The 27545-nt window shown below is 36.1% G+C and overlaps 1 protein-coding gene and 2 long non-coding RNA genes across 3 annotated transcripts in view; 2 read left to right on the top strand and 1 right to left on the bottom strand.

The window, feature by feature from the left end:
- LOC126372849 (uncharacterized) overlaps window positions 1-27545 on the top strand; it is a 127077-nt gene that overhangs the window by 5929 nt on the left and 93603 nt on the right. The window contains exon 2 of the mRNA XM_050018773.1: window positions 10231-10294. Coding sequence (XP_049874730.1) covers window positions 10268-10294 — 27 coding nt within the window. The 5' untranslated portion in view covers window positions 10231-10267. The remainder of the gene's footprint in view (window positions 1-10230; window positions 10295-27545) is intronic.
- On the top strand, window positions 20005-21370 carry LOC126373021 (uncharacterized). Its single transcript, XR_007567274.1, has 3 exons — window positions 20005-20650; window positions 21027-21179; window positions 21288-21370. It is a non-coding gene; the product is annotated as an uncharacterized LOC126373021 (long non-coding RNA).
- On the bottom strand, window positions 22486-23820 carry LOC126373027 (uncharacterized). The gene is made up of 4 exons (XR_007567276.1): window positions 23497-23820; window positions 23223-23414; window positions 22727-22792; window positions 22486-22647 (listed from the first exon to the last, which is right to left on the bottom strand). It is a non-coding gene; the product is annotated as an uncharacterized LOC126373027 (long non-coding RNA).

Below are 27545 nucleotides of genomic sequence, written 5' to 3'. Positions count from 1 at the left end.
GTGTGTGAAATTGCACTTTGGGGTCAATTCGGGCATCCACTAACTTAATTTTAATTTATTTTGACAGGACTCAAATTGGCTGCATCTCTTTCTAGCATGTATTGTAAGTGAAGGACGGCAATAATTTAAGAGCTGAAGAACTAACATTAGGCTAAGTTTGTGTGCGCCCGAATAGGCACCATTATTTGTATCTGTTAATTTACGTGGGCTTCTAAACACGTGTGCCAAATGTATACGTATGTTTGTTTGTGTATAGGTATATGTCTGTCTACGCATTTCTCAGAAACTATAAATCATATTGCAATAATTATTTTTTATTGGTCTAACAGAAAGTTAATTGGCTTGGTGATACTTAATTATGGATGTACTTCGCCAAGTAGTTAACGTCATTTGCGGTAAATCTACAGTAAGTCATATCAAAAGAAAATGTGTACTTAGATTAAACATTTACTTTTTAAATTAGAGTATGTTGTGTGGATGATAAGAAGACTCAAGGGCACCTACTTTGAATATAAGGTAAGGTCTACTGCAGGACATGACGATTTTTTTTAAATGGTCATGAGATAACTGATCCTATTCTTAAATATTCTGGCGAAAAACTACAGGATATTTATTGGCTTTGTCTAATGCACTCTATTCTTCTCGCTTATCTTGCTTTGCATCCGCAAAGGAGAGATTGAGACCCCCAAAACACCTTTGTTTTTTTTTTTTAATTTAATTTTTATTTACCGAGTGAGGCTATTCGATTCTAATCTTAATTCTTGTCGGTCTAGTATTGCAACATCTTATCGGTCCATCTTAGGATGCAACGCATCTCTGCATTTGCGATGTCCATAGTTATATAAGCTGAGTTACGGTAATTGTGCAATGATAGGACATTCTATTCAATGGCCTAACACGACTATAAAAAGTTCTGTGTAATGATCCGATAGAAACTACATTTGACAATATGACGCTTGTTTGTGGAATGTTGCATGGAAAAGTTTGCGAAATATCAAAAAGCACTAGAAATACCAGGTACAAAAAATGTAAATTTTTAATTTTCTTCTGGCGGCATTACAATACTATATTGGGTATATCTAGTTACGAAGGATTAGAATTAAGATTGAACTCAATCTTAACCAGTGTAATGAATGACACTGGGCCAAAAGTGAAACAACATGGATTCTCATTTTATATGAATAATATACGGCAAAGAAGTGAGCGGAACCTGTGAAATAAGGAATAATATTAGGGAGGTAATGATGACAGAGTAAAGAGAAAGATAGTGTTGGAAAGAATGATAATTCATTCTGGAAAAACAATTACTTAATGTATGTATTGTAGTAATATAGTAGTACTTCAAGTATATGTACAATTACCTAAAAACTTGTGTACTTGTGTTTTCTGACAAATACATACTTACAATAAATTAGCATAAAGTACAAAATATGTCTCCTTAAATAAATGACGTAGATTGTATTATAATTTATTCTATGATATAGGTGTATACCTATGCTTGCTTATTTGCTCCAGGTGTGACATAACTTGTGCGTCAAGAAGATTTCCTGAAAGAAAGAAAATATGATAATTATATTTATAAGTGCTTATAATTAAAATTATTAACATCCATTCGTTCTTGAATGTTATCTTTACGACATATCGGTTCCGCTGTAGACGGAGCATGGAGTTGTTTACTTCCAGGTTAAATTGCCTTCTGCATTTACTTTCTATTGATGTAATATGGAAAAATATCTAGGTACCTATGAGGTGCGGCAAAAATAGTTTATACTTTTGTTAATGCTAGTTAGTTCAAAATAATTAATTTATTTTGCTTGTTTAAGCTATGAAGCTCCGATGGGTCTGACATAATCGCATACTAAAGTGATTTAATGTCCCTAAAAATAAGAAATAAGAAAAAATCCAATGGCTCGTGTTCATTTTACCCTTAGATGCATGATCAGATGGTCACTAGGGTTAGATACGAAAAAACTTGGATTGTTCCACGTTGGGGAACATTACAGGCATGTCGTATGTTTTAAGGGATCACTTCTGACATACATACATAACATACTTAATACATAAACAGCCTATACATGTCCCACTGCTAGGCACAGGCCTCCCCTCAGTCAACCGGAGGGGGTATGGAGCATACTCCACCACGCTGCTCCACAGCAGGTTGGTCGAGGTGGTTTTACGGCTAATAGCCGGGACCAACGGCTTAGCGTGCGCGAAGCACGGATTTGGGACTTCTGACATGACTTCTTCTTAAAGTGATAAAATAATCTCCATCACGTTTAACCGTAATCATATGAGTTGACTTCTTTACTTCTTCTATCGTTGAACCAGCATAATATAAAGAAAGTCCGATGCGTCTAATGTGTGGCCGTGAGTACCTATCTCGTAAATGACAGCGTAGATATTAGATAACAAGCCAATCCTAGGATACTTTTGACAGTTTACTAATAAGTATGCAAAACCTGTCAGTTATTCACAAACCATTACCCTCTGCCTTACGACTAACGAGTTGTGTTTCAGTAATTTTAATCGATTAGATTACAATTAGGTCTCGAATCAATGAATAAGTTATAATATAAGTAAGTACTTAAGTGAAGTTCACTAGTATTAAACCGTGTAAAACTAGTTCGTAACCTTTAATAGCTGCGCAACAGTCGTGCGCGTATAATCCGGTGTTGTGCGTGTTAATTAGTGGGATAAATTATGAAATCTTACGAGTGTTAGACGAACAGTTGTATTTCGAGCACCGTGGGAGTGGATTCTGAAGACAAAAAGACATCTTTATAAGAGGTTTCTTAGGGTTATTTGACTCGTGAAGGACTCCTTAGTTCTTCGTGTTGGTTTTGAAGAGAATCAAATAATAAAATCTAAACATTTTGCCCTTTCGTTAGAAGTAGCTGATTGGCCGTCTCTATGATTAGAGTAGTCGGGTAGTCAGGATCGTATGTTACGTTTTTCGTGTGCCGATACTTTCTAGTACCGTTCCTAAGTCGAGTGTATTCGGAAGTCGCAACTACCAAGGGTATGGGTGTTGTTTGAGTATCATTCGTACCATCGTAAATAGAAGAGAAATAGTCCTTTTTCACTATGTAATGATTCATTAATCATGTTCTGTGGTTTTGTCATTATATATCTATGGACAGAAAGAAATAGAGTGCAGCGGATGGTCCAATAATTACGTCATACGTGACGCAAGACAATATCTGCACAGTCATCTAACGCCTTCGATACGTATGCCTTTGAAAATGATTGGCCTAAAAACAATAGTCGTGTCTTTGTGCTGGCAATAGTTTGCCAAAAACAGAAATACAGCGGTTGTGCAGGCTTGCACAATTGATACCAATCTGCAGGACGTGAGCAAGCAGCCAAGCCATGTCAGATTCTCGGCCTATCGCGGGTATAATTCTAAGCCATAAAAGGAGATAATTTTACCAGAATTTATAATGTAGATGGCTATATAGCATTAGTGTGTTTCATGTATTTGTTTGTGGGTCTACTTAAGGTATAGTTAGTTGCATAAAATATTATCACACCTTAGACTCTTAATCGCAGAAAATGATTAAAGTATTATAATAATATCTGTATTGCACTAAACCAAAGGCTCTGTATGCACAACAACAGGGTAAGTGAGCAGATTATTCGAATAAAGTACAGCGTTACCGACCCATGTGAAGTTTTGGGTATTTTTTTTAATGCGAAATTGTAGCCAATAGGGCGATGGATGGATGGATGATAGGTAATTTATGGTGCGTTACAATTAGAACTATCTCATCGGCAAACTTAATTTTTATTAGTAATTAATATATTATATCCAAAGTTTTGTGGTCCCTACAAACAATTCAATCCACGTATCCAATTATCCCTCTCCTCATTATAAAGCTCGTGACTTTATCAGCCTGGTTGTAATTTCGTATATGGTATAATCTGGATCTCACTGTGGAATGCATGTAATGGTTTTACTCGGAGCTATCTTAATGTTTTGCCATTTAAGTTGCTATTTTGACATTTTAGTTCGCTAAGAAACTTTCGTGATCGTTAAACATTCTTTTAAAAAGTACTTAAGGTTAGAGTCGTTTATGGGTTTCAAAGTTTGTTGTTATAAGTAAGTTTAACTTAAGTTAAGGTGTATTGTAGGTTGTGAGCACAAATGAGCTCATAAACCCTGACATAGGTCATGTAACGACTACATACTCACTTAGGTAAATAGTAGCAAGCACTTACTACTTATTCTCGTGACCCAGACTCCTACAGAAGAAACATTGATGTGAAGAAGTTCCTACCATTCAACTCGTTATCTCGTCTCGCCATCTGAATGACAATGGTCATTGGGTGTGTTGTACAAGTATGTTCCAAAATTAACAATACACATTATTTTTTACACTGCAAGCAGTATTCTAGACTAGATTCTTCGTCTATGATCTTTATTATATGACCTCAGGCAACCATATTCGAAATTTGAGTTTCACAATTGGAATCTAGCAAGAATACGGTAGTGCCAGTTTTTGAGCCCATCGCATCGTGGTCTATTATGGAATGTTCCATATTTGAACTGCGAGTCAGTAGTTTACAATTTTGAACGATCATCAATTTAAAAAGAAGTAGGAAGATCCATGTTATTTATTTACTTATGTTACATTATGTACTTATTCAAAGAAATTAAATATATATACATAAGTATAATTTACCCACACAGTTATGTAATTCCACAATTTGTAGAAGTTACATTATGAAGTCTTCGTTACTATTTACATCAACACAGAAAGCTGTAATCGTATATATGATTAATCTTTATCGCATTTCAAATACCTATATTTCTTATACAATCTGAAAGAATTTCCTGACATTAATCCGAAATGAAGATATTATAAAGAGGATTAATAAAAATTACACAAAAAAGTGAAGATATAACATTTCCTTCTAATTACGTACTTGATATAATAAATAACTACTCTTCCTACCTTTTTGCGATTAACTGTCAAGAATGCATTCAAGCCAAGGCAAATGTATAATAAGTTACGCAAAAAAATCTGCACTGTATTTTATTATTTTTTTCGTTGGAGTGAAAATCATACAGGATGTCAAAAAATTAAAAAGCTTATCTTCTATTATAATTAAAACACATAATAACGCGTTCTTACCGCGTTTAAATGGGGAACCCGTTATTATGTGTTTTAATTATGATAATAACCGCGTAAACTTAAAACAATGTTATCTTCTATTGTAGGAGTTCCTATGCTGGACTGGGAACGAACAAAAACATAGAACACATTCAGTTTCTGGCCTTTTCGGGCATGCGTTAAATCTGACAGAGGGATTGTGTCTTTTCTATCATAATGGAAAACTTCTATAGGCGATGAGCGGCGATAAGGGCGATGCTTCGTCACCATAAGGTTCATCATATCCATCTTAGGACTTCGTTTCAACAGTGCAAGTTGTCTTTCATCATTTGTGGATCTTCCCACCCCATTAGGAATTACGGGCATGAGTTTATGTTTATGTTTGTGTTTTTTTTATATATGGACGTGGATATTCGAGGGTACGGCTGCAGTCCCACGCAGTAAGTAGGGCATAAATTAACACGATAAATATCTTCTATTAATTTAAATGTCAACACACAGTTTCGTGAGCTGACACGTGATAATCAAAGGTTGGTATACTTACTCGTTTGTTTTCATAATCATTGGACTGAATTTAGCAAAGTGCAGTGGTAAAGATGGGTGATTCCGCAAGATTAAATTGTTGGGTGATTTCATTGGCAGTTTTTTTATCTGTTTATACCTAAAACTCTCTAACGAGATGGGCAGAGTCACATATTATAATCAGAAGACACTCTGCAACCACTTTTGGTATGAAGTTCTAAGATGGATCTGATTCTTCTTCTATCGTGTGGGTTGTGAGGTGGATTACCAACCCCATCAACCCCGGTGTCAGGGTTACTATTGAGCCGCCAAAGGCCCCTGACATGGCTGTTGTAACGACTACTAACTGATCTGATTGACTGATGGATCTGATGAACCGTATTGATGAAAGGTAATCGACCTGTCGCCTATAACAACCTCCCCTGTCGGTTCTTACAACAACTCTGAGAAGATAGGAGTTGGTCGCGTTGTATGTTTTTATTCGTTCCCGCAGTCCTGCATAGAAACTTTTATTTATTACAAAGATTTCATGAAGTAAAAACCTGGAAAAAACAATCGCAAGTGGCAGCATAGCCCTCATTAATCAATAAAACAAAAGAAAAGTCTGCAAGACATATATCATTGAACGATTTCATCTAGTAGCATAATAGAGTGAACAATAAATACTACGTGCGTACTAGTACAAGCAGTGTAGCAGCGCGGTGGAGTATTTCCGATCAAGTAGTTCATGCCATCCGGCCAATTAGTTAAACCTACAATAAGTCACGTCAAAAAAAAAGCGGTGGAGTATGCTTCATACCCCCTCCCGTTGATGGTCGGGAGGCCTGCGTCCAGCAGTGGGACGTATATAGGATGGTTATATTATTTGTTGTCATGTACCTACTAGTAGAATCACCCGGATACGTTTGAGGATTGAGCAACGAAGACAAAGGACCGCCTCACTCTGAGAATCTGTCTCTTGCGCATATTCATCTCTGTCTGCTCATGCTTCGGGCGAAATTAAAATTAACTTAATTGCTATGGCGATGAAGAACAATTTTGAGCGGAATTTCGTGCTCTACAACATGTATTCACTGCATATATATTTAAAATGGATTAGATTACCACGTAGCAAGAGAAATGTGTCAGGATCGAAGCAAATGGAATTCCACAGTCTCTGTGAACCGGGGATTGTCTTTGGGTGCACATCCATAGTGCAGAGTGCGATTACAGGGATAATCACAAGTTAGTAATTGTCTTAAGGAGCCTCTACTGTTGGCTTCGGCCCCACGCATGCCTTCCAAAACTCCGAGACTCCATAGGCCCGAGATATGGATCCGACATACAAATTATAATAATAGTTTTATTGTAGGCATACTAAAGCCAGTCTATTGAAACAATGCTGAAATCTTAGACTTAGATTTTTTTCATGCTAAATCTATGGCTGGACTGATTTTGTTTATCGTTGATTCTAACTAACCACACACTCAATTTTTAGCCAAAAGAAATTCAAATTACGAACACGTTGCTGTAGAAAAATATAATTGTTTATTTTTCGAAAAATACTAGACCTTGTTCAATGCAAACAAGGCTCGGAATCCATAAAAAGCTACTTACTAAACTCGTTCATCAAGGCAAGTAGTTCAGAGGTCATACGGCGACGTCCACTTCAAAAAGATATCTAAGTTTAAAGTAACCTACTCATATATAAATTAATAATAAAATAAAAAATAAAAATTGTTTATTTTCAAACAACTTAAGTCCATAGAGTGTTAATAACAATGCCCTTAAAACTATGTCAGTAATTATTGTTATAATAACTAACATAGTTTTCACATAGTATAAAGCAAGTTATATGTATACTACAATATTTAAAAATAAATGATTTTCGTATGAAAGCCGTGGTAGCCCAGTTGGCAAAACGCATGCCCCTCACTTTAAGGTGACAGGTTCGAATCCAGCACAGGCCTAAACCAATGATTGTCGAATTTGTTTTCGAATTCATGTTTGATTATTTAGATGCTTGGCGGTGAAGGAAAACATTATGAGGAAATCCATATAAACGAGAACTACGTCTCGGAGGTATATGACATAACCTGTATTGGACTGGATTTCCCTCCGCGGGTTAGATGGTCAAACAGGCAGTCGCTTCTGAAAAGAAAACCCGTGAAAAACGGGATAACGATAAGGAGATGATGATGTACTTATAGTACAATATTTATCAATAAATGCTTTTCCTATCTTATTATTAATATTGTATGTGTGTAAATTCCTTGCGCGTTGACTGACCTATGATCGGATGCAAGCAGTTACTTTATTACACAATGAAACAGTGGCGTAGTAGTATCATACGCCACTGTTTCAATGTGAATCCGGAGTTCTAAGCACATTCCACCACAATGTTCCACTAAGGATCCTAGACCTAGCCTAACCAATTTTTAAAATTTAGTTTCCTAAATTGACGGTGAAGGAGTCAAAGTATCTAGCCGGTACATCTTCTTCTTCTATCGTGTGGATTGTGAGGTGGATTACCAACCCCATCAACCCTGGTGTCAGGGTTATTATTGCGCCGCCAAAAGCCCCTGACATGCCTCGTGTAACGACTACTTACTTATATCGGTAAATAGTAGCCGGGACCAACGGCTTAACGTGTCTTCCGAAGCTCGGATCATCTTACTTTCGGACAATCAGGTGATCAGTCTGTAATGTCCTAACCAAACTATGGATCACAAAGTGATTTTTGTGATATGTCCCCACCGAGATTTGAACCCGGGACCTCCGGATCGTGAGCCCAACGCTCAAACCACTGAACCACGGAGGCCGGCACATTATAAAGGTTGACCATGTAATAGTAATGCGTGTAGGTAGATGATGAAAACACGCGTTATCGTATAATATTTATTACGAAAAAAAGAAACAAAAATACTGACAAAGAAAATGACGAATGGATTTGACATCCGCTGACAATGCGGAAAGTTCCAATGACATAACAAAGGAAAAAGGTACAAAAGTAAAACTGTCGCTAACATGTGTACTTGTGTAAGTATTGAATATTAAAATAAATTTTACCCACTCCCTGAGCAGCCGCGCCCACCGCTTCCAAATTAACCGCTTTGAAATTAGTTACTTCAAGAGAAAAAAATATAAAACTTAGATAAAGTACAATTAAGTAAGTATGTAGTGATTAATTAATCAATGTGACTTTTACCTTGAAAGTTCATGTAACTTACCTTAGAGGTCAATTTATTTATGGCTTGAAAATATTCATTCAAGTGATGGGTAGGCATAGTTTATGGCGAGCTAAGGTCGTATTTCCGCAGTGAAACAATAGATGCATTTAAGCCCACGCGTTTATTATCTACGTACGGAAACTTTTATTAAAAAGGCTTGAATTTTAGTTTTCTGTTTTATTGTTAGGATACTATTATACTTACTGTGAAATTTATTAGGTACTTATGTTGAGTGTCTAGAGTTATAAGTTTTCTTATTTAATTTTCAGGCTTCATTGTTTCTTCTTTGACGTAAAGTATTGTAGAGTTTCCCAGGATGAAATTTACTAAGTAATACCTACTTAGATTCAGCAACGTACGTTGGTTGGTCAGGTTTTTATTTTTTCGTCAAATTCCCGGATACTGGAACACGATGCGACTATTCAAAAGACCCTTTTTGTCTTATTGCAACACAACTATTTACTACATCTGGTCACCTTCTTATCGTGTCGATGGCAAACTAAATAGTATCGGCCCAAAATTTGGCTACAAGTATGGCGCTATCTGCAGCGCTCATCAGATCCTCCTGCGTGCAGACCAGGTGTTCGGGCACGCAGAACACTACATCTCGTTTTAAATCAGGATACGAAGTCAAAATAATTAATACACATAATGGGTTCTTACCGCGTTAAAAATTCGGGATATGAGACTCCCGATATTTCAATACTTTTGCAAGTGCCACGATCACGGCACTCCCCACCTCACACGGTAAACCTCAAACAATGTACAAAGTCAAAATGTTTACGATTGTGTTGTAATTTAATGTTAACGAATTAATAAATGTCTATTTCCACTAAACTAAGCCATATAAAGTTTATTTTATTGCCAAAGTCAGAGAGTAGGCATTGCATATATTTTCTTTTGTTTATCCCAAGTCTGTAGGTACCTACGAATAAGACAATTGAATGTTGAGTTAACACAGGTCGATTACATACAATACGACCCAAGAATATTATGAAATTCATGTGAACTTATGTACTTACGAAATGTTAAGTGAAAAGAACATGACATATCTAACTTTGTAATAATAATTGATTTAAATGTCATTCTGTCTAGTCTCGGCATGATATGGGACAAAAAATATAATTATAATATTATTATGCTGTCGACGGGGCAAGTTATAAAAGTCGCCAATTCGTTAACACCACGCAATCTTGTAGGAGAACGGTTGCAGAATCAATCGCGGTATTGTATGATTAAGTGGTAAAGCAATACAATTTAAGTATTTTAGGCACAAATAATCCAAAAGTAAGCGTAAGAAATGTGTTCATCGTTAGACCAGGTACAATTAATAGCTCAGCCCACTCGAGACTGAAATGCTGATTAATAAATATCTCTTGTTACAGGTCATATTTAAATTGCCGAGTAAATATTATTTGAAGGATGGAAAAGGAGAAGATCGTGTTTAAGGTAAGTTCCCATGCCCGTTTAAAAAAAACTGAAAATTACGGCTTGTTCGCCTGCAAGTCTTTACATTCATCATTAATAAATGACTAAGGTACCAAATACCGTAAGGCCTAGCACAAGTGTTCTAAAAATGACGTAACACGTCATTTCCTATTTCTAGCCTTTTCTACTGGCATTAACGAACGCTAGTATAACTTTGATTAAACCCTCTGAAAAGTTAATGTTAACCTTGTATAGAGTAGCTTATCGCGCGAGATGTCGAATACAATGAGTGATCGCTCGTTTGCACTAGACTCAGTAGCCGCTTGACAAATTGTGCCTCGTTTACTACAGACATAGATATGACGTGTCACCTGTCTAGTTTGTATTTAGTTTGGAATCTAGGTTACACTAATCGTGATAACTTAATATAATTTTAGTTGTTCAAACATATAACGGTAAAAAGGCAAGTTATAGAGGTTAGGGTAGAGAGCTGGACAGAGGCCAGGCTAATTTGAAAATAAACTTTATTTGAAGATAATACTACAGCTCAAAGTGACACTCAAACACCAATCCAAAGTGTGTTACCCACACCCATTATCTAGATATAAATAATGAATGATTTCTGAAACATTGAAAGAGGTGAATTGTATAATCAGAAATCAAAATTATTTATTCAACGTAATTATCATGGTTTACCCATGATATTTGTTGAAAGTCAATGTAACATTTTTGAATCTACGTCATTTCGCAAGGTGTTATGGCTGAAGAGAAGAAATGACAAGAAACTGAAAATGTAACAGCAACACATCTTTTTAATCAATGTAGGTACTTATATATTACAAGTTATTTAATAACTAGAGGAACATATTTCATACTAGACATTTTTATCATCTAGGTAATCATTAATCTTATATATTTTTTTTCACATGAGCTTTAAATTTATTTTCTGACTAATTCAAAATATTATCTAGTATACATATAAGGAAGTATAAAAAAATACGAGTATATACCCTATATATCATGCAACATGCTGAACTTTCACACAAAGCTGCATAGCACAGCTTATATTTACCGTAATATTTTGTCAGAAACGTGAACAGCCTAATATGTCACATTATTGAACAAAGGATAGCAGTTATGTACATTAAAAATACGTACCTATTATGTACATTCCAAATACGAATGTACAGTCATTCGCAGATGTGGTAGCTTCCGTTACAAGTCACTTGGCTTGGTATTTTCGCGGTTCACATTGAACCAGTGACACAGTTCTGGCGACCAAGTGCATTCGTCACCGAACTTGATTGACAATATCGATATATTGCGATTGAAATGACGCCCATTAACTGTCGACGATGTTATCGATTTGCAAGGCCATGGTCAGAGGTCAGAAGGGGCTATTATTTAGTTTATATAATAATGTGATTTAAGGATTTTTGGAATATACATAATATAATAATATGAAATAACACACACACACACACACACACACACACACACACACATTCACGGTAAATTGAAATGCATGCCAAATTTTGTATTATAATATGAATTTATAAAATAGGTACAATTATAAAACTATTATGGTAGAGCGTAATCTCCTAATACACGCACATATCTGCTTTAAAAGAGCTTCCAACCCTTACAATACAATACAATACAAATACACTTATATGTCCCAAATGTTACTGCAATAAACTTTTTTTTTTATATAGTCTTATCGTAAATCTTGCGACATATAAATGTCTACCAGTTTTTTTACGTTTATGGATGAGCAAAGTTAAAGGGAATAAAAAGACGAAGACACGTTATTATAATTATGAATAATACACGGTACTATGTTAACCGAAATCTAGGCGAAAACAATGGTTTGCTCAATTAGAAAAGTAATCTGCAATATACAAATACTTATTTCTTGAAAACAGCCTTGACGAAACTTTTATAACATCATAATTAGTCTCGAGGCTCCTTCAACGCCTTAATCACTAGATAAATCACCTTTTCAAAACAAGTACTGTATACTATAATTTTATAATATTGTAAGTGCAATATAATGAAAAGTTTGCAAATCGCTATTTCTTTTCGTGTTCCTATTTGTACTCGATTCAGCTTCTCAATATCTATGATTATAAAATCGTTTTCTGCTCGGAATGTGCAATCAGCGGTATTGTACCTAATCATTATCGTTTATGGCTTATGTTCACACCCACTTAAGTACGTATGCTACCCTAGTTAACCCTATTTACTAAACACTAACACTCAAACAATAGTGTAATTAATATGTTAATTTACACGTATTGCACCATACACGTATCTACGTCACCTAGTAAGAATTTTCGTGAATTGTCACATGCATGCGTGCTTCTCAGCACAAGCCTGTTAAGGCATTTATGATACTTATACACGTCTTCAACTGGTCGAGTGTGTAAACTAGAATCTGCTTGTCTACCACGGGTTAGTGTTTGAATATCTAACAAATATGTTCTTATATCAACCATTAGCACGAGAGGTTACCCGCATGAACATCCCTTAAATGGATGCGATCAAGAGCCAAGCTTGGAATCTTTCTGATAGTGATCTCTTTTCTTAACCACTTCTCTACAGAGGTCGTCATCACAAACTTGACCCGGTGTTTATGGAAATTGTGTGAATAGCACGTGGTTGGCAATTTGCGGCAATGTCGACTGTTGCAAGAGTTCGGACAGCGGCCTGAGGCCGGATCTATTAGCACAACAATGACGAATTGACCATTACACCAGGCGGGCATAAATATTAATGACGACACTTTTCTCGCACTAACAACTGTTTTGTCACAACCAGGCAACAGGTATTGTTAATGTTTCAGTTGTTTCTTCTTAATTATAAAACTACTGAGTGCATGCAATTATAGGACACGTACCTATATACAGTATTTGGTAGGCTATATCAAGAGACATACTTCAATCAATCAATAAATTAAACTTATTAGATATGAATTCAATCATATCTATCAGAGGACTCTGGAAACTGTATGCTTAAAATAACGAATTTTCGACTCACCTCCGGTTAATTGAGGTGAGGCCTATGTCCAGCAGTAGTAGGGCGTCTATACATAGTGTGTTTATGTATGTTATATTTATGTAATAAAATTAATTCCCTTCGGTACCTACTTATGATATGCGTACATTAAAATGCATACATGTTGAATTCTTTGTCGTCGTCGTCATTATACTCAGTGGGGCAGTTCGTGAGGTTGTGGCATTCCACACATAACATTTGTACTCATTAATATAGATAGCTACCAAGGCTTGTTTACCATTGTTAGCACGTCAACCCTATCTGAGTCCTGTCCCGTTTTCGCCTTCACGTGTAATTACCCAAATGGAAGCAACCTTCGACTATCTAATATGTGGTTTACATGATTATCTACGGCTAATCAGCAGGTTGATCAGCTAATCAAAGTTCGAATCATGCATCTCGTACGCTTACGAAACGCAGGCAACAAACAGGTGAAAAATTTATGGGCTCCGGGAGGTCACTGAATGAAAGTATCGGCAGGTTGCAAACTGTGTCGGCTCTCGATAGATTTCTTTCTCACGTCTCTCGCGTGGTTGCTGGGAAAAGCCTGTCCCCGATACTTTTTACCGCGCGTTGTTGTTGATTTTCAATATCTGACTACTGGAGTGGAATGAAGAGATTGTGTTTATAGTTGACTTCGCCTTGATGTCTCGAGATGACTGCATCGGTGAGCGAAACTGGTCCGCCGAGGGTCAAGGGCTCAAGGTTACATTATGCAGCGCTCTCGGATTTACTTAGTTTCTCGGTTACAGTAACCTCTTATTGCGCACATTGCTTAGTGCAAATTAGCCCGTTAACCTGTCTCGTTTTTATATCTATCGCTTCGCAATAGGTTTCCTCATTCCAATATTTTTTCTTCATTCATATCCAAGCTATATTTAACATTGCCCGCGTGTAATCTGATCGTATTTCAACTTAAAGTGGTAAAACAAAATAAATAGTTGAATAATTTATTCAGTGAGCCGCCAAATGCGTTGTTATTGATGTAATAAATCATGTCGGGTAACAAAAAAGGGTTCTAAGAAACAAATATTCATACTACATATTTCGTGCTATTGACTATGTTTTTTTTCCGGCAGAACTTTGTTCCTGGCAATAAGTGTATACGAACCGTGATTTCACATTGTGTTATACATCATCCGGCATCTGACTTTATGTATCACGACTGAGTGGACAAACCCACTCGAAGTATGATCTAAGTACGCAAAAGCCGATGGAGCGTCATGCTTGAATCAAGTGCACAAAGGTTACTATTTCAAGGGTAAAGGGGAATGTCCATGTTGATGTGGATAAAACACGATTTTTTATAGAACTTAACAATGCATCACGTCTTAATAGAGTTAAGCGGAACGTATTTTAAAAGACTGATTTTAAACAAAATTATATAAGGTCGTTTAAAGCTTATTTTATAAAGAAAAGAAATCAATGAGTAGACATTGATTTGGCGTAGGCCAAAGTCATTTTCTTTACATCTTTATCCACAAACATCCTCTAGTCAGGCCGTCTGTCATATCCAAATACGCATATTAATTAAAATTAATTACTCTCGACTTGAACGCGAGACTTTGACAATTAAATCCGCTGTTTTGAAGGCGATTCAACTTGACTGCGCTGTTCCGAGCTTTGAAGTCGGTGAGGTGTCTCCTAATCCGACAGCGAAGACTTGTCACGTTACATAATGGTATCCATCAGAATGAGTGATGGGCGGCTCGGTGCACCGTTACTAAATCGTGTTTCGATATCGGTTGCGAACTCATCACTCGCTCTACGAAATGTTTGAAACAGCCGCATTAGGCTAGACCGAAAGCAATGTAATGGTAGATTAACTATAATGGTTTTGAATAGAAGCTTTTTCAGAAAATGATTGGAGTGGTTTCCTCGTCTTGGTTTTGAAATAAGACACTTTTTTGGCTTATTGTACATTTGTTTCGGATGTCAATCACTACGTACTTGCTTGGATGAAGAAATAGGGCACAAACCTGCCAGCAGAAATAATATTTAGGTGTACATAAACAAAAATATTATCACAAAAATGTATACATAAATACTTAATGTTAGTATTATAACATGCAGTCGCTTCTGTAAAAAACCGGACCTGTCAAATCTTCAGGTTCAATAAGTATGAAATTTGGATTTCCAGGTCATATCGGCAGAGGTCGAAATAATACTTCGTATTTACGTTGACAATTTGTTTACTAATGAGTAGGTAACAAATTTACGTTTGCAGTTTATGCAAATATGTTATTCGCAGTTGAACTATTAACCTTCTACAGTAGATACCTTATTTGGGTCACGCTAATTTTCGCAAATGGATATCGGGTTAGCGATACTAGATAATACGATATACATATTAATTACTTGTCAGGTATATTGGTGTCTATTGTATTCTAATTTATTTAGCCTAGTTAGGCCGAAGGCTGGTCTTGTCACGACCGCATCAGTGTGACAATGTTAATGCTATTTGGACAATATGATATGTGTGAGATTGATGATTTGACATAAGTAATGTCTTCCTGGGTGAAGCTGGTTTTATGGCTTGCATTTCGACGATGTAAGTAGTATCTTATATCCTATACTGCAATGGGCCGAGTGCGTGAACTGTCGTAAACGCGTAGGTTAAGTACCACAGCGGTGTCAGAGGTTGTGTTTCTTACTTAACATTACATTTTAGGGACACTCGAGCGGTATGAGAATTCGCGTAAACTTTGAATTCTATTCTGAACGAATAAAACATACCTAGAACATGTTCAACTATTAGTTTTCGCGGACATGTTGTAAAATACGACAGACAAATTATGTCTTTACTAAAATGGTGGACAATTGTTACGGGCGAGAGGCTGATCCTTTGTCATCATACGCTTCATCATATCTATATCTTAGAACTTTGTATAGTGGCTGCGATTTGTCTTTGATTATGTGTGGACGTGCTCACCCCATTAGGGCTTACGGGCGTGATTTTATTATACCACGGATATAGAAATAATACGAGATATATTTTAAATGTCTTTCCTCCCTTTATTTTACACACTCCTTATATTTTACCCAAATCATTACACCATCGACTCGCCTCTCTTACTTTTTAAAAACTCTCTTACGTCCCATTCATTAACCATCCTCCTTTCATACCATAAACAATCAAATTCCCATTCATTATCCTTCCATAGTATTGTCACTTTCCTACATACGTACATTTAATTTAAAATGTACACATAATTTCTTCTTAACTTCTTCTTGTTCTTTTTCGTGTGAGTTGTGAGATCCATTGAACCTCAGGGATAACCCTATAAAGGAAGTCCTATAAAGGACTGCTATACTTACGTACAGTCAATGATATACCTGCATATCCTCGTAAGGCCCGGATTTCCAGACACAATAGTTAAACAATGGGATTTGGATTTTAAAAGGACTTTGGGCCTTACGACCATATAGTTAGGCATTGAATAACCGATTTAAGATTCTGTACGTCCTTGCTGCCTATTAAAGCAATGCCAAAAAACACAACGGTCGTTATCCGTGAAAACATTGAATTCACAATCATTATCACGTTAATTCTCGACAGCACCGTCTATATTGTTCTTGATGAACGTAGCCTAGAAAGTTCCTTATTTCGGTGGTCTGAGAAAACAATCGTTACTTTTGCTTGCTAATGAAGATTTTATAGAATCTTCGCTGTCAATGGCTTAGACGGCGGAGTCACGATCCGTACATTACATTTTCAATGTTAAATAGCTGCGCAAGCGGCGGTTCGTTTGCTTTATATTATTTTTAACCGGCTTCCCCTCGGCGGAACAATTGGATGCTTTGTGCCGACCCTGACATTTGTTCTTTCGGTATTTTCGGGTTCACTATATGAGAATTACGTGCCCTTTTTGTGATGTTTTTTTTAAGTATTGCACATTTGTTTGGTTTTAAGAATCAATTTTATGTAGCATAACGCCGTTCCTTTGTTATTTTTGCACTGTGATTTATATGGTAATTTATTTTAAGTAGTTTTTGTGTTGTGTGCAAATACAAGTGATTATTTTCCTTTCCTTGGCGAGGAATGTCTTCCTTCATAGTTTATCGGGCACACGGCGTCTATTTATGTAATTTATGCCGCAAATAGAAATGGATCCAACGTCGCCCGCGCAGCTTCCTGTACAGAAACACGCAGACACTTTATCTAACCTTCATGAATATGCATCTGACACGCCTCTACGTCTCTATCATGTTTACTTATTGAATTCGTTCAGGAAATAATGCTTCGTTAGGAGTCGTACGAAAGAGCCAATTTAATTTAAGAATATAACCTAACATATGCATATTTTATGAAAAGTAATACCTACGTATTTGGTAGTTGGGTATGTTGAATACAAGTATTGAAAGTTGATATATATTACGTACACGTGATAAATATGTATAAGCCTTTATACAAATACCTATATGCTTACCAAGGTATTTATTTTAAACAGAATTCTGACTTAATCATCTATTATTGTCTTGGATTTTATTGTATTTACATTCCGTTTGGTCAAGGACGGAAAGGACAATTGTTTGCCAGGGTTATTAATTTGCACACCCGTACATAAGTATGTAATGTTGCACGCCCAATTGACTATGAATTTAATTTTAATATTGTAACATTTAAGTATATAATACCTATGTAATGTTGCACGGAGGTGCTCGAAATGAAAACTTTTTTTTTGTGGGTAGGATAGGTATCCTATGACCGGCCTTTGCAAAAGTTGCTAAACTTCAATAATCGCAGACCGAGCGCGTTTACCGCTGCGGCGCCATCGAGCTTCTCCCATCGAGCTTCTCGTTATTACTGTAATGGATCGTAATTAAAGCAACATATTGTGACGAATTGACAATATCGCATCACTACTTACTTACCTTCCAATTTCCTTCCAATCCCACTTCCGTAACAATATTAATTAAAAGTGACTGCAAAAGCTGCAAGTTTTCTTTCACCACTTTCATCCTGCTCAACCTAATAGAGTTTACGGGCGTGAATATATATTACATATTGTTGTGGTCTATAAAAATATACTAATTGAGTAAGTAAGTATAAAACTAATCTTTTTAATTTACTTTTTCCTTTTTAAAGTTGTAGATGGTTCTGTTTTCGTAATGAAGTGTGTTGTGGTATATCCTGTGGCTCTTGAGTTGCTTATTATTAGGTATTTTGGGTGTACTATCTAGGTATATTATTTATTGTTGTATGTATGTATTTATAAATGTATATTATGTATTTATTTATTATTGTGCATGTATTTATTGGTAAGTTGTTAGTACGTACCTACTTAGTTTGCAACCGCAATCATTTAATTTTTACATATTCCCTCGCCTTATCTGGAAGAAATCGCTTTAAGCGATAAGGCGGTCATTTGCCATGTTAAAGGTGCTCAAAGACAGATTTTATTTTAGTATCCAATAGTATGAATCACCAACAGTGTTTGGGGATAACTTTTTCCTTGAAATCTATGTACCTTCATTAAAATACGAATACCAAAAGTGACTGCAAGTTTTGTCTTCGGATTGTTGCTATGTCTACCCTGTTAGCGATTATAAGCGTGATTTTTATTTACTTTTAACTGAAAATGTGTCTTTGAGCACCTTTATAAACGTTAGAAATAAGCAGCTACATTGTATGAGAATGTCAAATTTTCCTTCAAATCTGTTTGTCTTGCAATATTTGAGGTCTAACTAATTACTTAGTTTTTTGCCCGTATTAAGGATACTTTTTTTGGATGTTTCTAAAAGCCTATTAAATGGAGCAGTTTTTAGAAATACTTTCAGGGTCCATGACAATCTCATGTGTTTATTATTCTACGGCGAAGTTTTAACAACTGTAACAATTTTGGTCGAATTCTCACTTTGACTTCCGATAACTTTTTTTTTATCTTTGATTTGACTTTGATTTATCTTTGATTGAGCGGTACTTAGGCATAGTTGTGAAGTAAAATTAAATAATTATTAAGAAAGGAATAGCGACAAAATGATGATTTCTGAAGTAAGGTAGCAATCCAGAAAAAGGTACAAAATGGGTCATATCTCCTAAACCGTAAATGATTGCTGAACATACATGGGGGTGTTTCTGGTAGCTAATGAGCCCCTCTATCTAATTTTTCATTTTGAACGTGAACTTCTGGGCCACCCTGTATAACTTTGATGTTGCCAAAGGAACTCATAACAAATGAATCTGATTTCAAAATTGAATCAACGCACACAATAAAGTAAATGCCAAAGAGAAGTGCTTCGTATTTTTGCATTCACGAATTTCGTGGTTTAATCGTAGAAAAGGTCAGTGTAACAAAGAAGGGAACAATTATCAAAGCGTTGATCAGTTTTCTCATAGAAAAAGCTTCGATGATATTGATTTTTAATTATACGCGGCATGATAAAATATAAATAAATAAATAAAAGAAGTTTATTCAACCACAAATATTTTACTAAATTGCTTAAACCTAATTACATGTAACACATTATCATGTTAGGCTGAATAGTTCGTTGACAGTTATAAGACATTTTTCTATAAATGCCAACACAAGAATGGTGTTGTCAAATCGGACGGATTGGTACACGCTCTCTTGCGTTGGGGACCTTGTCGACATCGGACGTGTTTACCAAGTTAAGTGTTATTTTCTTGATACCAGAATAAATAAGTGTGATTACTGCAGTGCAATTCTGTAAGGTAATTTTTGAAACTCGCATCTGAATCCGCGGTGAGTTTTTGTTTTGGCATTCTGTAAGACATGTACTTAAGTTGAATGCACACTAGCGACACAGTTGCGAGTACGGCGGCGAGTCGAACTAAAGTTGATGCGAGATTTTGACGTTTTTAGTATGAGATGACAGATGTATCCGCATTCTGTAAGGGTGATTCCCCGTTCACTTCGCTATTCACTTCACTTACGAACTCGATTTGATCTGTCAAATAAAAAGTTGATGTTCGTCGAGTGAAATTAGTTATTTGCTGGTGATATCGTGTCTAATAAGACTCAATAAGTTTCAATTAAGGTAATTTAATAGATTAATGTTTAAAAAACTTTAGTGTAGTATTTTATCTGGTGCTAGTGTACATGTTTCTTCTGTTGAAAATCGCTCAAATGTTTTTATTATTAAAGTGTTTATTAGAGGAAGCTCATACTTTGGACAATTTTGAGTTGCGTCGACAAGCCTATGAAATTCGTAGTCTGTCTCTATTGACCCGAGATGATAACTATGTCAGCGTATATAGTCTTTCGAAGCAATTAATCGACCAACTCGAGCTTGAGTTGCTCCCTATAATAAAAAAGTACCAAACGTCGAAGAAAAGGACTTACAACTCGTATTAAGGTGAGAAAATTACCTATCTATCTAATACCTCCTACCTATCAAATAAATTATCGTTATTTTGTTAAAATAGATTGATAGCATACTATTCCACACATATTGTGTACCTTGTCATTTTTGGCTAGTGGCAGCTACTAAACATTATAAAAGAAAATGTTCGGACCTATTTGTCCCAAACATCTGCATCCTGCTGCATAAACAAAGTGGTTAAGGTACTCAACAATCCGAACATGATGAAAAAGTATATAAGGTTTCCCCAAAATATACAAGAAAGACAAATATTAAAGAGGAGATTTATATTTGAAGATTTTTGTGATAAAACATGCGTTGAAACCCTAATACGAGTACCCACTATCTACTTTCTTGTATTGAATTACAGGTTTCATGAAAAATTGACAATTTCAAGATGACATTGGCAGCATTGATGGCACTCTCGTAACTTAAAAAGACCGGCTGAGCATGAAGAGCGCTTCTTCTGTCGTAAGAATTATCATGCTAGGATGTGCAATTGAAAAAATATCATGTGCAATTGGTAAGTGAATTAGAATCTCTTGTCCCGCTTGATCAAACATCTTAGAGGTTCTCAAATTATTATTTGATGATCATCTCCCTAATCTTAGATTAAGTACCTATTTTTTAGATTACAGATGACAGTTTTATTTTTAATGAAGATGTAAGAGATCACTTAGAGGCTTTGACAAATGCTGGTGAAGAAATTGTTTTTCTTTAGTAAAGATATAATATATTTATAAAAGTGATAAAAATAATTATAAGTTGGCCCTTAACAAATCTATTAAAAAAGTTTTTAGATTTATTTAATAGGATACAGAGTATCTAACTGAAATTCTTTTCTAGACCATTCATCAGCTATCTAAATGCAACATTTCTCGTGGTTTACTGTATAATTCTGTAAAAGCAGCAACAAACTTACGTTTCAGTTTTATTAGTAAGGAATTCCTTACTAACAATTGGTTTAAATATTTAGTAATAAAGTTGTATTCTTCATATATTTCAGGTGGTTCTGGATATGCTGAGCGGGCTAACCTTATGACACCTATAAATAATGCCCCAGACAATACTCCTGAAACATATTATAACATGCTTGCGCAACTCCGTAAAACGCCAAATGGTTTGTTGAAGACGCTTCAGGTGTTTGTTAGTACACAGGGTCCTAGACTATCATCCTGATAAAGTTGAAATGCATGTTGTATTCTGCATAACGTGTTCAACCGGGCTGGAATGGAGGTAGTTAATTTGACTGAAGATGAAAACCTAGAGGAAGCTCAGGTGGCAGCCGAGACACAGAGAAGGCAACGTGCCAAATCATGATAATTTAAATGTTGGACGGTCGCAAAGGCCTCAAAGGACAAAGAAAAAAAAGTCAAAGATCTTGTGAATAGATTGTGGTGATCGCGTCGACGTTAACTCCACCTCAGTGTGAGAAGAGTAACAGAACCTTAGGACTAAATATTTTAATTATCTATGTAGATCTAGTTATAGTACATACTAAGGAATAACAGGTAATTTAGAGGTATAGGTGAGTGTGTTGTTATCATACAGAATTACCTACTTTGTGTAATGTTATACAATACAATTGTATATAATAGGCTATTATTACTTTAGGGTCTGCTATTAACTTCAAAATTGTATTTTATGAATAAATAACGGTTTTTTATTATTATTTATATTTAGTACTAAGAACATTGAAAAAAAAAAGATTGTAATATAAGCAAAACCAGAAAAGAAACAACGAATAATAATAATATAACGTATAATAATCTACTTTAAAACTTGAAAATATAAAATTACAATTTAAATACTTATTTATTTGACCCCAGTTCAACCTAATAGCTTCTGCTAGCGCATTTAATCCTTCCTCCACTGCCGCCACAGCGTTAGCGGCAATTCCGTCTCTCTCAATGCTGCGCTTCATCATGGTCGCCTTGACCGATGCATTGGGCCGCTGAATTTCTAACTGCTGCTCTTCAACTCACTGAAATCTGTAAGAGTAATAGTAGTTTATTTCAGCACATAAATGTAGTCAAAATAACATTAGATCAAATAAACTGAAATACGTACTTCTGAATGTCCACTGCTTTGTATTAAAGAGTGAGGCTGGGGAACCAATTGTATTGGGTCTGATTGCTGAAAATAAAATCATGTACTTTATTATTATTATTTTAGTATAATAACGACGAACACAGCTAATTTAATAAAACTCTGACTAAAAATAGCTGGATTCCCAGTGGGCATCTCCAGTACCAAACCCTGAACCCCTATACAAAGCCACTATCCGTTCCTCCAATGCAAGTTCAGCTACATCCTCCACCCCACCACCAGTCCTACGTCTAGCTGCAGCCTGTGCTGCTACTTTTTTAACGGCACGTTTTTACTCAGACAGATAATATATAAGTTTAAAGTGTTTAGAATGCGTTAGTAGGTACATTGTTAATGAATAAATTGCAGAGATTGACAAACTCAATAAACAAGCTACGTTGAAATTCAATTTTTTTTACATTTGAAATGCTTCAAGAACAGTATTCCGGACAAGAAATATTAATATTAACATACTCACTTTGGTCCACTGCTTGTATGTTTTAATCGTCCCACCCATATTATTGAGCCGCTATGACTAAACTTCCTAGTGCTCCACTCTCTGGCATATTGAGTTTTTGAAAAACCCTTTGCCAGATCTGGGTTTCTCTCCAGGAAGTCAATCATTGCTTCTATTAGGGCAAAGGACAGATGGGATGAGCGCTCGCTTACACTGAAAAGATTTTTGTTTTTGTTACAAAACAAAATAATTCCAGTCAGTAAGAGATTAATTTTAAGTAAAAGAATAAACTTACTTCATTATCCCGTTTCAAAATATGTCCACACGCAGCCAAAACACCACAATCTATGCACCAAACCACTTAAAAACATATAAATGCACTTGAAATTCCTCAACTTTGTTTTCAAACATTCGTACAAAACTTTTTTTTAGCTTTGAGTTATAAAAATGTAAGCATAGACTCAATGCTCATTCATCCAAAAGAATTAAGTTTATGATTAAAAACATTATAATTTAACTTATTAAGGCTTGAGTAATTTAAATTCGAGTACAGAAACGTGAATAAAATCATCCAAATTATAGTTCTTTGGCAGAATTTCATTATTTTAGCTAAAAACAATAAATCGGTTATTACCGATTGGTATCTTCTCATTAAGCGCCAATCACTAGTTACTCGAAAGATATATCGAAGCTCACTTCACTTCGCAAGTGAGCTAGTGATGTTTACAGAATACGAAATCAAGGTCAGGTGAGATCGAATGCGAAGTGTAAGTGAGCGTCGAAGTGATAAGCGAGTTATTGTTCGAGATCTACAGAATCGACATACTGTTCTTCTGTATTTTTACTACAATCAGTTGTGGCCGAAAAGGAGGAGCCTCAGCATTGCTGCTGCTTTTCAGTCACCAACTGAGTCGCTACACTGGACGCCGCGAGAAAATTTTACCAAAACAACAAAACAATTAAAATTAAAATTTAGACAGAAACATAAATATAAATATAACGCGAAAAGCACTAGCTAATTACTTAGGTCATAATAATAATGAGAGGGTCGCTTCACTATCCACACCCTCTAACGACCCTCAGCTGAGATGCCAGTCTTGCGGGTGCTAATACCGCTCTCCTATTGGACTTTTCAGCCATACCAGGCGTTGCCACATTATTTTATTTATTTATTTATGTTTTGACGTGACTTATTGTAGATTGCCAACTGTGTCATTGATGCAAGTCCGGTACTCGGGGTTAGAACCAGCGCTCCCCGTTTGAGAAACAGGCCGGTGAACCACAGGACCTCAGTGGACTATTGACAAATATAAATTTTGAAATAATGTCGCTCCACTGCAGTTTGTATTTCTATAAACTGGTAGACAAAGTAGATAAGTATTTGTGTAATTAGTAAATGGTCATTCTAAATAGGAATAAATAAATATTTATTTGCCGTTCCTATGCGTATTTGTTTACCTGCTAGTTATTGCATACTATAAAGTATGATAAATTATATTCGTACATGTTAGTGACATCGTAACAAAAATTTTGAGGGACGATTCAGACCATGATTCTGAGTTGATATCAAGTGGAATTTTCCGTCGCAAAAGCATGGAGCTAAAAATAATTAAAAAGGCACTACAAGGTTCATGAATTTTCCGACAGGAAATAAACATAAATAAATAAATAATAACTCGTTATTATGTACCTGATATTAGCTACCTATTATTGTATAACTAAGTGACTATGACTGAGTCTCTAATGGACTTTGTTTATGTACTTAATCTTTAAGTTAAAGTCTATCGTAAGCTACTGCTATACAGAGAATCCCTAGTGCAGGGCCCGCTGTTAACATGCTTTATATTTTTTGCTTTACCTAAATAAATATGTACATATGTGATATGTGTAGAGCGGTTGAAGGATAATAGGATTACGAAAGCAGTATATAACGCGAAGGTTGGTGGTAGAGTGGTAGGGCTGTCAGAAGAAGACTTAGAAGAACGTACATTGACCAAATTGGAGATGTCTGAACCTTAGAAAAGGTTCAGTACGATCTACTCTGAACCGGCGTGCGTGTATGAAACGATTGATGAATGTGGAGGAAGCAAGAGAAGTGTGTCAGGATCGAAGCAAATGGAATTCCATAGATTCTGCTTACCCCTGTGGGAAATAGGCGTGAGTTTATGTATGTATGTACCTAAATATGTTACGTAGTAATATAGTAATATATTTGATTGTCGGCGCGTACGCTTATTTGCTTCAGACCAATCACGTGTATGTTATCATTCGTCCCATTTACATGAGACGCTCTTATCTATTGTTTTTATGCAAATATGTATGTGTTGTATGTATGTAATGTGTACATTGTGCCTGCGGGTGTCACGTTATCATGTTTGGAGCAGGCTTAGCCCTAATTATTACAGCTGTGATAGCGTAATGGATCCGGATTTTGAATAGATAAGGACATCCGAGATTACTTTTTAATTGTAAGTAATGTTAATACCTATATCTACATAACATTAAATCATGCCCGTATGTCTATCGGAATAGGCAGAGGCCCACGTCACCGATAACACGACGCGCAACTATTTCGGGGCGTTAGCAAAGTTGCAAACATTTCGATTAATTCTTTCAAATATGTTTCCTCTTACCTTCACCACACCTTCCTCACCTTCAGGGCTGTTGTCTTAAACGTTGTACCGGGTGAGAGCCTTCAGCGCTCCCCATTTGTCCGGCAAAGTAGTTAATGCCATCTGCGGAAAATCTACAATAAGTCACGTCAAAAAAAAAAAACCAGAGTAACTGCCCCTACATAATACTAGACCCCGGAGTCCGCACACTGTAGTACCTACAAAAGGTATATTTCTCCACTAAAAACACAAAACAAAAAATTTCTTAGTACGCTAACATTGTGATACAATACAAGTGTATTTCAAGGGAGCTGGTGCTTGTAAAAGGATTTCCCTTGTACTACAGGTCACCAGGCCCCAACCCTTAGTAATTAGCTAATATATTCTAATGCGTTACTAAGTAGCTACAAATATTAGAGAAATGTATAATTATATAATCTAAAAAATATATTAAAAAACAGAAATAAACGAAAAAATTAAATAAAGGAAAAACTGACAGGAACCTTCAAGATATGCAAGTGTATGTGTGTGTGTGTTCTTCTGTGCTGTTATTGTTGGTACCCAACACACAGCCGTCACCCGCCATCCACTTCTAGAACAGGCAACGACATGTAAAATTAACAAAAACCTCATTCTTAACATTTGTGCCGCCAAATGCGTAAGTATAGTACATATATGGGAGCGAGACACAATCCGCGCGCTCTCCCCCTTACTCCTTAGCGGCTTACGGCCATTTATGATTAAAGTAAGACCAAGAGGTGGTGAGGTCAGCGACCGATGCGGATTGGTGCGGGGCGGAGAGTTATCGTTCCGTACGTAGTATTAGGCTGCGTTTCCATTGACGCGGAGCTGTGCAGAGATGAGCGGAGATGTGCAGGAATCGACCAATCGCCGTGAGGGAGAGAGTGACAGAGCGTCTTCATTTTTCGCTCTCTCGAACGCTGTGATTGGTCGAACCCGCACATCTCCGCTCTTCTCCGCCCATCTCCGCGTCAGTGGAAACCCGGCCTTATCGTTTATATAAATACTGACCACAGAACAACGCAGTGCCAGTATCTAAGTCCATCTAGCCAACATACTATAGAGCTATAAATAAGACACATTCTCGTACCCATTACAATCATACAGACGACAAATGTGTCTTGAAAGTCAAAGGGCTTGTATGAATGCGTTGAGCGTGTATTTTATATCAGAATGTCGTCGTAAACAGACGGTTGCGTGTGCGCAGGTAGGGCGAGCGCGCCACCTGGCGGGCGGGACTTGTTCTTATTTATTTAATGGGACAACCGACTGTATTGTATTGCGAAATCCTGCCACACAGAGAGAAAGGGAAAGGAAAACAAAAAGAGGATATTTTTTAATTTATATTATGGAGCTGTATTGTCCATATGGGTTGCCTTCGAGCGAAATCAGTCGCTAGGGATATGTAGAGTTCACATACCTAGATACTATTAAAACAACGAGGTTCGTGTGACAGCGACTTATTAACAATCTTTGTGTTACTTAAATATGATCAGAGGCACAACAATACGTTCACAATAAATAATATTTGCAGATTACAGTTTCAGATTAATTATTAATAACTAATATAAATTTGGATTCGTTACAGTATTAACGTTCACCAGACAAACATGTTAACCGGAAAGTAGAAAGAGAGCGGATGACAGATGTCAATCGAATCACAGAGTGAATAGACAAAATGTTGCCATATAGAATAAGTGTTTATGAGAAT

This window comes from Pectinophora gossypiella, chromosome 2 (genome assembly GCF_024362695.1).
Source record: "Pectinophora gossypiella chromosome 2, ilPecGoss1.1, whole genome shotgun sequence".
NCBI classification, from domain to species: domain Eukaryota; kingdom Metazoa; phylum Arthropoda; class Insecta; order Lepidoptera; family Gelechiidae; genus Pectinophora; species Pectinophora gossypiella.
Note: the sequence above shows the minus strand (reverse complement) of the source record. Positions and strands in the feature narration are given on the sequence as shown.